Genomic DNA, 12,844 nt, shown 5'->3' with positions numbered 1-12,844 from the left:
ACACATTACATGAGGTACTTAATACCTGTCAGATAAATGTATTTCATTTCTACAATACCTTTACAACTGACTCCTATGTCCCGCTGCTGCCATCAGAGTACAGGCCCTTTCTTCCTCTATCCTCATACACGTCCTTCTGCATCTAGTTTGTCAGCCTTCCTCACGTCACCCCAGTTCTCTCTGAAACACAGTTGTGACGAGGTCCTACTTACCCTCAGAAACCTACTGCAACAGGCCCTGCCTCATTTTCACCTGCTGCGCCAGCAGCTCATAGCAACCCAAGGATCTGCCACAGCAACAGCTCAGCTGGGACCTTAGGGCAGGCAGTACCCAACCAGCCTAACCCTCTGACTTCTCACTCACCATCTAATGAAGCTTATTAGCATTAGACACCTCTCCAGACCCAAACTGTGGTGTGATGGTGTTGGTGATATTCTCCAATTCCGGCCCTCCCCATTTCAACTATATGGAAAATTCTATTTTACAGTACTGTTCCGGGGGCGAGGGGAGGGGGAAGAGAGGAATGACACGAAGGGGGAATTATTGTCTACAGAGAACTTAAGGCCAACAATAAAACCGAATAAAGGTCAGTCTGTTTTTTATGATCATCATGAACCAGCAATTTTTTTTTTTTTAAATGTTTATTTATTTTTGAGAAAGAGAAAGCTCGTGTAAGAATGGGGCAGGGCGGAGAGAGACAGGGACAGAGGATCCAAAGCGGGCTCTATGCTGACAGTAGAGAACCCGATGCAGGGCTCAAATGCACAAACTGTGAGATCACGACCTGAGCCAAAGTCAAATGCTTAGCCGACTGAGCCATCCAGGTGCCCCAAGAACACCAATTCTAAACAATGTAAGCTTTATTACTATTTCATTAGTAATATTATTACTAATATTTTATTTCTCCCTGCCAAGGCAGATAGGTCCTCCACCAACAGTCCCTGGTGAACCACTGGTATTCAGGCATCGTGCCCTTGCAAACATTTAAGCGACCCCCAAAAGAGAATTAATCGCCTCTTCCTAAACCCTTAATACACATCTGAGTCTCTGACAAGGCTGTTAGCACATTAAGGGGAGCTTACCTATAACCCCTAGTACAGACATTCGTGAACACACTTACCCTTCTAGCCAGCCGCGCTTCCATAGCTTGCCTCAGCTGCGCAGTAAGGTCCTCAGGGAAATGCGCCCAGTGCCAGCTCTACTATGTTGCTACGAGAAACAAACCATCATGCCTTACACTCACCCTTCAGACCAAACTAACTGCATACAGAATATAATTTAAACACCGAAGGTTGGCATTTGCAGAACATCATGATCTGGAACATCATTCTAAATCCTACTACAGTTGACCCTTAAGTGACAAGGGGGTTAGGGACACTGACACCTTACACAGTCAGAAATCTGTGTGACTCCCCAAAAACTGAACTACTAACAGCCTACCAGTGACCAAAAGTCTTACTGATAACCTAGACAGTTAATTAGCATGCATTTTTTTATGTTATAAGATTTATATGCTGTATTTACCATAAAGCTAGAAAAAAATATAAAAACCCCAAAGAAGAAATACATTTACAGTACTATACTGTATACATTGAAAAAATCCACATATTAACTGGACCCGTGCAACTGCTGTTCGAAGGTCAAATGTATTTTAACACTCCTCTTATACCAAACCACTCATACTCAATGTATTTCTGTCTCTTACATATGAGTCTTTTTTGTATCACAGTACTTTGTAATTTACGTCACTGCTAAGCCCTAGAAGGAAACTTAAATAGTCCTATTTTGGTGCTATATATGCAAAAGACACCAAGTACTACTGAATAAAACTATGGACAGTTAATACATAAAAGACTACAATACATTTTTATTATATAGCATTTTATTTTTAAAAAAACTTTATTTCATAGAATACATTTTCACATTAGAGATTCCTACAGTGGGAAAATAACAATTTATTACTTACAGTTTTATATTTGTAGAACATTAGGACAAGTAAAATAAACACATTTGAGGATTAAGTCTCAGTTCAGAATCTGTAATATTTTGATACATCTATAAGGGTACCTCTTCCCTACATGGAATTTTTCTACACTCAGAAGCTCTCCAGGCTCCTCCTCCCAAGCTTTAGAAATGAGTAATGTCAAAGAGCAGGATTTCCTAACTTTAAAATTTCCCTAGGACATGTAACCATTAATAACTGGTATTACAGAGAGGGAAGTTTTCAAAAATTAAACACTGACTAATTTTCTGCAAAGTCTTTACTTGTGAATGAACAGTCTTTCCCTTTCACCATCATTCCCAGGACAAACATAGACGTTTGATCAGGTATTGATAGTAATAAAGCTGAATTCCCTTTAAGAATTTGAAAAGCTAACAGGCAAAAGCTCATGTGCAATGTTTAGTTATGCTGAGTCTTGTGAGAAGCTGGGAGACAACCCCATAAACTCACCAGAACAAGGAACTCAGTCCCCAAATTACTTGGATACAATTTCTCTCAAACCTTTTCCTCAAAGACTAAATTCTAAAAATAACCAGGCGATTAGGAGAAGAGGTTTGTCTCACCAATGGACTTATCTGTTATTTCCTCCTTATTGTGAGTTCAATGGCATGACAGAGCAGAGGCAAAGAGGTGTACAATCAATTCTCGTGGTATTAAGTCAAAAAGGTCAGAGCTTCCACAGCATGGCAACAGCTTTGCAGATGCCCACATCATGATAGTTGAAATAACACAGCCCAGCAAAGGTTAAAGCTGACAGGGCCAAAACTCCTGCCTTGGCGGTTTTCTGCAAAGCATCTCCATGAACGTAGTCAGTAACCACTTGTCCAAGGCCCCTAAAGAAAAAAATAACAGTACAAAAGAAAGCCAAACAGCTAAATTGACTGCAAAACAATAATTATCAGGTTCAAAGTACAACTCAAGGTCAAAGAATCATAAACCAAAATGAAGGAATCAAGAATTTCCCAGTAATATAATAAAGACATCTCTATTCTTCAGATTCAATTTTCTAGAGTTACTTCTATCAAAGACAGTAGTTAACTGCCACTCTATATACAAAATCTTGGTTGTTATTTGTTTGTTTAATTAAAACAAATGCTCCAGGGGCACCGGCCTAGGTCAGTCGGAGAAGCGTGTGACTCTTTGATCACAGTTCAAGTCCCACACTGGGTGTAGAGATTAATAATTAATTAATAAATAAATAAATAAATAAATAAATAAATAAACAAACAAATAAACTTTAAAACAAATGCTCTATAGAATTTTTCATTAATTAAAAAAAATTTATGAAGCAGATATTATGTGCCAAAACCTGTTATAGATGTTGAAAGAACAGCAAATAAGACAGCATCCTTGGCTTTATGGAACAGATTCTAGTGAAGGAGAAAATAAATATGTATGTGCTATGAGAAAATATTTTAGAAAGGATGACCTGAATGAGAAGAACGTTCCAAACAGAAGTGACAATGACCTTGGCATCTTTGAGGAATAGTAAAAAGATTAGTGTGACTGGAGGACCAGATCATAACGGAAAGGCAGATCACATTAGGGCCCTGAAGGTCATAATAAAAGTTTATTATTTCAGGGATGACTGGCTGGCTCAGTCCATGGAGCACATGACTCTTGATCTCGGGGTTGTGAGTTCGACCCTCACATAGGGTACAGGGATTACTTAAAAATAAAAATCTTAAAAAAAAAAAAAAGTCTGAATTTCATATGAAATGTAATGGGACACCACAGACGTGTTTTTAAGTAGGGAGTAACCTAAGTAAGGAGCGACCTAATTTTACTTTTTTTTAATTTATTTTTTTATTTATTTTATTTTTTTAACGTTTATTTATTTTGAGACAGAGACATGACAGAGCATGAATGGGGGAGGGGCAGAGAGAGAGGGAGACACAGAATCTGAAACAGGCTCCAGGCTCTGCGCTGTCAGCACAGAGCCTGACGCGGGGCTCGAACTCACAGACCGCGAGATCACGACCTGAGCCGAAGTCGGACGCTCAACCGACTGAGCCACCCAGACGCCCCTAATTTTACTTTTTTAATAACAGCTTTAGTGAGATATAATTCACATACCATAAAATTAACACTTTTTAAAGTGAGCAAGCACTATGCCCAATGTGGAGCTTGAACTCACGACCCTGACATCAGGTACCAGGCTCTACCCACTGCCCCAGCCAGGCACGCCCCATAAAATTAACCCTTTTTTGTGTACACTTCACTGGTTTGTAGTGTATTCACAAAGTTGTGCAACATCATCACTATTTAATTCTCATCACCCCAAAAAGAAACCCTGCATCCATGAGCTCATTATTCAACAACTAACTTGTTTTCTATTTCTACAGACTTGCCTATTATGTACATTTTATATAAATGAAATCATACAACATGTGGCCTTTTGTGTCAAGTTTCTTTCACTTCACATTTTCAAGGTTCATCAACATTGTGGCATGTACTTGGATTGTTTTTGCTTTTTGGCTATTGTAAATTACACTGTATGAATATTACTATTCAAGTTTTTGTGTGAGGATATGTTTTCAATTTTGAGGGATGTACACATAAAAGTGGAATCGATGAGTTATATGGTGACTCTAACTTTTTGTTAGAACTGCCAAACTGTTTTCCAAAGCGGCTCCAACTTCTTAAATTCCCAGCATAGGAGGACTCCCAACTTCTCCACATCCTTGAAACACTTGTCATCGCCCATCTTTTTGATTACAGCCATCCTATTAAGTATGAAGTGGCAGCTCATTGTGGTTGTGATTTGCATTTCTCTAATAAAAAATGGTGTTGAGCATTTTTTCATGTTGCTTATGAGCCATTTGTGTATCTCCTATAAAGAGATGTAATTTTTCTTTTAAAAAAGACCACCTTGGCTGCAGTATGGTGAATGGAGAGTGCAGGCAGCAGAAGAGAGGGCAAGAACAGAAACAGAAAACCAGTTAGGAGGCAAATAAAGTAGCCTCGGCAAGATTGTTGGCTCAACCTAGGCTGGTGACGGGGGAGATGGTGTGAAGTGACAATTCACACAGGCTATGTTTTAAAGAGGGAACAAACAGAAAGATCCGATGGACTGGATGTGGGATAAGACAAAAAGAAGTATCTGCAATAACTCCTAGGATTTTTGGCTTGAGCAACTATGATTTAATTGAGTTAGGGAAGAACAGGAAAGGAGGCAGCTTAAAGGGAAAATCAAGAGAGATTTGGGGCGGACAAGAGTGGCTTTGGCAATGTTAAATTTGAGGTGACTATTACACATTCAAATGGACTCCACTGGTTAGACAAGTGGAATCACAGGACTGCAGATCAAGAAGAGGTCAGATCTGAGCTCGCCTCAGGAAATTAGAGAAATTAAGAAAGGAAAACTGAGCCCAGGATTCAGGGCTTTCTCGTTCACAGGTCAGACAAGGGGAGAAGCTGGCATCAGAGACTGAGAAGGTGCAGCTAGTGAGGTGGAGGAAAATGGTGGGCACAGGGTCTACAGAGCCAAAAAAAATTATTTAAGGAGGGGATGGCCAATTAAGTTGAACGGTGCTGAGAGTTCAAGTAAGAGGAAGACCGAGAACAGACAGCTGGATTTGGAAAAATGAAGGTTTTGGGGGATATTGGTAAGAATGACTTCAGTCATGTAGTTAGGATAAAAGCCCAATTAATGTGGATTAAAAGAGAACGGATGCTGAGGAATTAATGCACAATTATAGACATTCTTTTAAGTCATCCTGTGTGTATGTGTGTGTGTGTGTGTGTGAGAGAAAGAGACAGAGAGAGAGAGAGAAAGAGAGAAAGAGAGAGAGAAAGAGAGAGAGAGAGAGAGAGAGAGAGAGAGAGAGAGAGAAGGAAGAATTAGTAAGGTAACTGGAGAATAGAATAAAAAATATATATAAATATATTATGTTAGAATTCTTAATCTGACTTTTCGTTGATTTAGATGGATCTCCTGCCAAGAACCACATATTAGAGAAATATTCCTGTACTTGTGATCTAATATTTCATATGCAATGGAATCCTGTATTTTGAAAGGTCTGTAGATTAAAGGGTAATTCCCCTGACCATCCCTAGAAAATTAGGTAAACAAAATCCCTTGTAACACTAATCTACAAAATCATTCTGATAGATCACTTAACCTTCCCCGGGGTTTAGTGTCCACATCTGTAAAATAACAGGGTTGGTTAAGATATTCCCAAGTCCTTTCAGTTCTAACAACCCAAAAATGCTTCCCCTGCCCACAATATCATGTTGTCCTTATAAAACAACATAAAATGAACTCAAAGATCCCAACTGTTATTTACAAACTTTTCAGAGGGTTCATTAACTTAGAAAGTCTAACAAACTACACTGGATAAAATAAATAGAAGCTGGGAATTCACTCATTCAATAAATATTTACTTACTGCGTGTCAGGGACTGCTCTAGGCATTAAATATATATAACAACAAACAAAAACAGCCAAAAGCCTGTTTTCTTTTTTTAAAATGGGCAACACTTAACTACAGTGTCTAAGGACGCACAACTGAGTGATAAAACCACACTAAAATGTAAGGGAGTGATTACTATAAAAACCAGGATAATGGTTCCTGGTTGGGAGGATGCTGAACAGTTATGACTGAGGTAGAACACAAGGAAGAAGCTTCTGGAGTAGGTGGCAACGTTCAATTTCTTGACCTGGGCAGCATTACCCTTGCAATAATTCATTAAGCCATGGATGTGATTCTTTTTTTTTTTTTTTGCCATGGATGTGATTCTTGTAATTTTCTGTATCAGTGCTTTCATTCTAATGAGGGGAAACAAGGAATACACAAAACGATAAATAGATGATACAGTATAGTAGAAGGTAATAAGCACTACTGAGAAAAATAAAACAGGGGAGAGGGATAAGACATACTGGGAAGGACACTGTAATTGTGAATAAGTGGTTAGAGAAGGCTTCATTGAGAAGGTGACAGTTCAGATGTGAAGGAAATGAGGAATAAGCCATGTAACTAGAGAAAGAGCGTGTCAGGCAGAAGCAAAGTAGAGCCTTGAGGCCTGGAGTGTCCCTGGAGTGTCCAAGAATTATCATGAAAGCCGGTGTGAATGACAGAGAGAGTAGCTGGAAATTCAGGAAGAAAGAGAGCCAGACTACACTGGGTCGGTAGACCATCATGAGAATTCTGACTTTTGGTCTGAGGAAGGTTAAAAGACTGCAAAGTGTTTTGAGAAGGAGAATGTCTTCATCTGACTTAATATTTTAAAAGGATCACTGAGACTGCTGTGTTGGGAATAGACAGAAGGAGGACCAGTTAGGTGACTACTACTGAAACCAAAGATGATGACCAGGTTTCAGGCATGAACAATTAGAAGAGTGCAAATGCCATTAATTCAGATCGGCAAGAGTGCTAGAGGAAGAGATCTGGGGAGTCCACGAACTCAGTTTTATAACATGCTATATTCAAAATGCCTATTAGACATGGAAGAGAAGACATCAAATAGGCAGGCAGATACACAAATCTGGGCATACAAATACTTTATAGGTTTTAAAGTTGTCTACAGGTCTGATTATCTCAATCAACTTCTCCCTCATCTGCAGTAACAGACAAGCTCACAGCAAATAAACTTAGCAACGTAACACTGAAGGGTCTGCTGTACTTGCCAGTGACTATGGAGCGTGAGGGCTGCAGCCAAGGAGTAGTCCATCGCAGAGCTGGGATTCAAATAAGCAGCTGGAATTAGGCCCAGGAGCAAAACACTGACCACCCTCTCACCAGTCCAGTGGAGAGATGAAGCCTTGGAACTAGCTATAAAAAGGAGGGACCAGATTTGTAAGAGTTGAAAGGGGAAAACACACATATCTCACATTCAGTATTTGCCACAAAATAACCCAGCTGACAGAATGGCAAATAGTATGCATATGAGACTTAACTGAGCATAAAGAGAGTAAGATAAAGAAGGTAAATGAGAAAGATGCTATCTCCCTTCTTTGACGCTCTTTAGCTCGAGGTGTCACAGTGCCTATTTAAATGCATTAGAAGACTGATCCAATTTGCTGACAGGCCAGAAGATGGATGAACTACCTTTGCAGAACCACCAACCTTGGGCTTTAGTGTAATGGGCAGATACTTTACGAATGTAAGTTAATACCAGCAGAGGAATTCCTTTAAAACATTACTCTTTTATTTACACATTCTAATTTTTAGAATTTGAAGGTAATACTAAAAATCCTCCCCCCAAAAAAACCAAACCAGCCAATTCAAAAAGTTCTGATGTGAACTTTTAGGATTATGGTCCTTCTTCTGTCCCATTACTTATAAATAGTCCAAAACAGGTATGAACATGAACATGAAAACTTCTTTTAAATAAGTGAAAAACAAAATGGGCTTTAAACATTTCTTCGGGAGCCTCTATCTTTTTTGGTTACAGATCTCTTTGGGAATCTAATAAAAGGACAGAGATATTCCCCAGAAAAATGCACATGGACGCATACATTAAAAACCATGTTTAAAACTTCAAGGGCTTGCTTTCAGTCCCATGCACTTTAAATTAAAACCACTCTGCTAAATTTAACTGAACTAAACAAAGAATTTTCCAAGACAAAATAACTCTAAAAAGCAGAAAAACTATACTTGCCTAATTTCTCATAATTCAGATGCAACTGTACATAAGTTATTGACTTAAGAATCAAGAGGAATCTTTATCTCTATAAAATACAGATCTTTCCAGACTCTAAAACTGGAAATAGTTGACTTACTATTCACTTACAGGTTTTCCATAATATTCACCCCAAAAATGCCATGTGATTTTAGTATCAACCTAAATAAAAATAATTCAGTTAACAGCTATAAATATGTATGACTTTTTAAATTGTCTACTATACTAAATTACTTGTATATGGTTCCTCTCTATCAGCTAAATAAGAGTGACTATATTTTATAGACTCTTCCTACAAAACTATTTCCTTTAAAAAAACTGAAATTTTCATAGACTTAGACCAGAAGCGTTCTCTTTCAGTGTAAATGGCATCCTTCAACCATTGTGGCATTGTCTGTCCCAAGGTGCAGGCTAAACAGGTCTTCATCTGACAGAGTTGGACATAAGAATTCCACTCCACAGATAGCAAGTCCTGCCAAAGGCATGAAAATTACCCAAGACAAAGATGAAAAGAGCCCAAAAAGCAGCAGCAATGAAAGAAAAAAAAAAAAAACGTACCATGGTGGTTGGGTGACAGGTGAATGTGCTGTGTTCTACACTGTCCTGGGGTAGGTTGGTCCTGGAGAAATGCTGAGACGTAAGCAGGTCTGACTACTGGAATTCGGAGAAACAGAGCTGAGGAAAGAGATATAAGGGAGGTCATAAACATTTCTCCTTTAACAGGAATAACAGACTTTCTAAATGACCATAAGCAAGCTATTTACTCCAAACAGGGGATAACAACTCATTTGTAAAATGAGGACAGTATATATTTCCCTGGATTACTATGAAGTCAGACTAAGTAGCCATTGAAAGATTGAAAAATCAATGAACCACTTATGTAAAAGGGCTTCACTCTTACCAATTTTATAAAGTAAATTACAGGGCACCTGTGTGGCTCAGTTGGTTGAGGGTCTGACTCTTGATTTTGACTCAGGTCATGATCTCACGATTCATGGGTTCAAGCCCCATATGGGGCTCTGTTCTAGCAGTGTGGAGCCTGCTTGCTCGCACTCTCTCTCTCTCTCTCTCTCTCTCTCTCTCTCCACCCCCCACCTGCTCGCATGCGCACTCTCTCTCAAAATAAACTTTAAATAAATAAATAGTAAATTATAGTTCCTTTCTCTTTCCATTTATTCATCTGTTCATCCAACAAACATTTACTGCAGGTAAAAGCATCCTCTTCATTGGAGCAAGAGACAAGACAGTCTTTGTCCTCAAGGAATTCAGTCTAATTTAGGAAGTACATCTATTACCATCTTCCTTTTCAAGATCAGTTTCTCCACTTGTACTCCTTTCTAATTTTTTAAAATGTTTTATTTATTTTAAGAGAGAGAGAGGCAGAGAGGAGGGGGGACAGAGAATCCCAAGCAGGGTCTGTGCCCTCAGCAAAGAGCTCAATGTGGGGCTGAACTCACTAACGAGATCATGACCTGAGCCTAAGTTGGACGCTTAACCGACTGAGCCACTCAGGCACCCCTACACTTGTACTCTTGAACCTATCCCGTTCTGTCCCCTTTTTGATCCTGTCTCTTGGTTAAAAACTAGACCTAGTTCATGCAATGCCACCACTTACTAGCTGTGAGGTGATGAACAATTAAGTTAAACAGCCTCTCTAAGTCTAAATGTCCTTATCTGTAAAATGAAAATAGTAGCCCTTACTTCATAATACTCCACTGAAAATTAATATATGAAAGGTGCTTAGCATAATTCCCAGAATGTCATAATTACTCAATAAGAGGTAATTTCTCTCCTGTGTCTTTCACCTCTCCTTCCTTCCTATTGGCCATTTCCAACTATGCTTCTTTATTTTTTTTTAAATATAATTTATTGTCAAGTTAGATAATATACAGAGTATACAGCGCGCTCTTGGTTTCGAGGGTAGATTCTCATGATTCATTGCTTACATCCAACACCCAGTGCTCATCCCAACAAGTGCCCTCCTCAATGCCCATCCCACATTTTCCCCTCCCCCATCAACCCTCGGTTTGTTCTCTGTACTGTATCTCAGTTTGTAACTATTTTTTTCCTTCCCTTCCCCCATGGTCCTCTGTTAAGTTTCTCAAGTTCCATATATGAGTGAAAACATATATGTCTTTCTCTGACTGACTTATTTCACTTAGCATAATACCCTCCAGTTCCATCCACACTGTTGCAAATGGCAAAATTTCATTCTTTTTCATTGCCAAGTACTATTTCATTGTATATATATATGCCACTGCTTCTTTATCCATTCATCAGTTGATGGACATTTGAGCTCTTCCCATAATTTGGCTCTTCCAATTATGCTTCTTTAAAGTGTTGGCTAAATCACCTCCACTTATTCACTTCCCTATCATTCTTCAACTCTGAAACTTATTGTCATCCCTACTAAAACTGCTTTAAGTTGCCAATGGTCTCCATGTGATCACATCCAACAAACACCCTTTAATCTCCACCCTATTGGACCTTTCCTCTCTTCTGTTCTGATGAACTCTCTTCTAGTCCTCCCTTTGATTGTCTGACATCCTATATCAAACTCCTCCTACATTCACTCTTAATGTTTTCCCAACTTTCTATCATCTGCCCATTGCTCTCCTCATGTCTTAAGACCACCCTTGGCCGTTCTGTCCACTCAGCTTATTCTACCCATAAGCTGATGACACCCAATTCTGTATCTGCAACCCTGCTATCTCTCCAGAGTTTCAGAAGTGTCAGTGCCTCCTGGGTCTCTCCCCTGAGATATCCTACATGATCCTCAAACTCACCATGCCAAAAATTACATTCATCCTTCAACTCACTTTCTCAACCATTTGCTTCCATTTGCTTGTTCGCCACTTTATTTAATAACATCCCAGCCACTCTTTAACCTAAACCAAAAATCTGCAAGTCATGTAAAATTTCCCTCCCTAAATTGTCCATCACCAAATCATACTGATGTATCTCCTTAACATTTCTTGAGATAATCTGCTCTTTGTTTGTACTACTCCAACAGTGTCCTATCTCATCTCCCTGACGTGTGTCCTAGCCGGTCCCATCTCCTATGATGGCCATCTACCACAGTGTTACTCAAGCGATCGATTTAAACTGCAACTCTATGTCAAATCTTTCAATGGTCCCCTTCAGAGCAGGTAAATGCACACTCCTTATCAAGACAAGTTCTTCCATGATTTGATTTCCAGATTCATCTCTCATTCCTCACCTTCAGTTTCATGCACTAATATCTAGTTTATATACTCTCCTACTTCACATTCCTACACCTTCATCATTACTTTAGCTCATTCCAGTAGTTCCAACTGTAATGTCCTTCGTCCTGTGGCCTTCCTTATCCTCAAGACTCAAATAGGACACACTTCCTTCAGGAACCAAGAGAGGGTAACCTTTCCAAAACATACAGCTAAATATGTTCTTCCTCTGGACTACCATAGTAATTTATGTACAGTACAACAGTTTGTGCTTTATGTTAAGTTATGCTTACGTGTGTTTTCCGTATAAAAATGAAAACTCTGCGAGGGCGGGAACTATGTTTTATTCACATCTGTATCCCAATCCTACTACAGTGTCTGGTTGAATACAAATGCCCAGGTGAATGATTATCAAGTTGATCTCCCGACCCCTATGCCAACTCCGGGTAAATGGGCAAGACCAGGCATTGGGACTTAGAGCCTAACACACTTTTCCAATGCAGGGTGGGTGCATTCTACGGACATTGTATGGGGAGAAAAAACAGAACTCTTATGAAAAGCTTCAGCAGGACCGTAACTTCCAGGAGCTCTCTTTCAGATTATCCATCCCCACGTCAGCCCTGAGCGGGAGTGATAACGCGCTCGGGAGAACGTCTGGGCGCGTAGGCAACAGTGATTACCGCCATGGTTTCGACAGAAACCAGATGGGCAAACGGAATGGAGAGATTCCCTGCTCAAGAGGCCTCGTCGCCTGGAGGCAAATCCTCACCGCACTCCCTTCCCTGGCTGGAGACTGTACTAAGAACCTCCGGCTGCCAGGACCCCTCACCTCGGCCTCCTTGCGCACCACACAGGACACCCAGCCGCCAGAGACTCGCCATCTTTCTCCCGAAGGTTCAAGGTCACCCAGCAACCCGGAAGCAGTCCCTCAATTACTCCCACCCCTCGACAACGAAAGAAAACAAGAAACAGGAAAATGCCGGGTGAACCGGAAGTCGGGAGCTGGCGCGCGTCCG

General features: G+C 39.9%; 1 protein-coding gene across 3 annotated transcripts; it reads right to left on the bottom strand.

The window, feature by feature from the left end:
- Positions 1-931: 931 nt before the first annotated feature.
- Positions 932-12,821, bottom strand: SDHD (succinate dehydrogenase complex subunit D). 3 transcript variants are annotated; one of them, XR_006193400.1, is made up of 5 exons: positions 12,658-12,791; positions 9,184-9,300; positions 7,631-7,775; positions 2,566-2,835; positions 932-1,209 (listed from the first exon to the last, which is right to left on the bottom strand). XR_006193400.1 is itself a non-coding variant. In XM_042904006.1 (4 exons), the coding sequence occupies exons 1-4, from the start codon at positions 12,707-12,709 to the stop codon at positions 2,670-2,672; spliced, it is 480 nt and encodes a 159-aa protein (XP_042759940.1). In that variant the 5' UTR covers positions 12,710-12,791; the 3' UTR covers positions 1,866-2,669. The 3 variants fall into 3 exon arrangements, 2 of the variants coding, with proteins under 2 accessions (XP_042759941.1, XP_042759940.1); XM_042904006.1 differs by lacking the exon at positions 932-1,209 and having other exon boundaries at positions 1,866-2,835; XM_042904007.1 differs by lacking the exons at positions 932-1,209; positions 7,631-7,775 and having other exon boundaries at positions 1,861-2,835; positions 12,658-12,821.
- Between the last annotated feature and the right edge of the window lie 23 nt (positions 12,822-12,844).

This window comes from Panthera leo, chromosome D1, assembly GCF_018350215.1.
Source record: "Panthera leo isolate Ple1 chromosome D1, P.leo_Ple1_pat1.1, whole genome shotgun sequence".
Taxonomy (NCBI): domain Eukaryota; kingdom Metazoa; phylum Chordata; class Mammalia; order Carnivora; family Felidae; genus Panthera; species Panthera leo.
This window is presented reverse-complemented; position numbering and strand designations above follow the sequence as displayed.

Excerpts from the sequence above, each read along its gene's own strand:
- SDHD (XM_042904006.1), bottom strand. The coding sequence starts at position 12,709 with ATGGCGAGTCTCTGGCGGCTGGGTGTCCTGTGTGGTGCGCAAGGAGGC. Across the intron at positions 7,776-9,183 it reads CCTGTCACCCAACCACCATG|CTAGTTCCAAGGCTTCATCT; the intron begins GTACGTTTTTTT and ends TCCTTTTTATAG. Across the intron at positions 2,836-7,630 it reads CTCACGCTCCATAGTCACTG|GGGCCTTGGACAAGTGGTTA; the intron begins GCAAGTACAGCA and ends TTTTTTCTTTAG.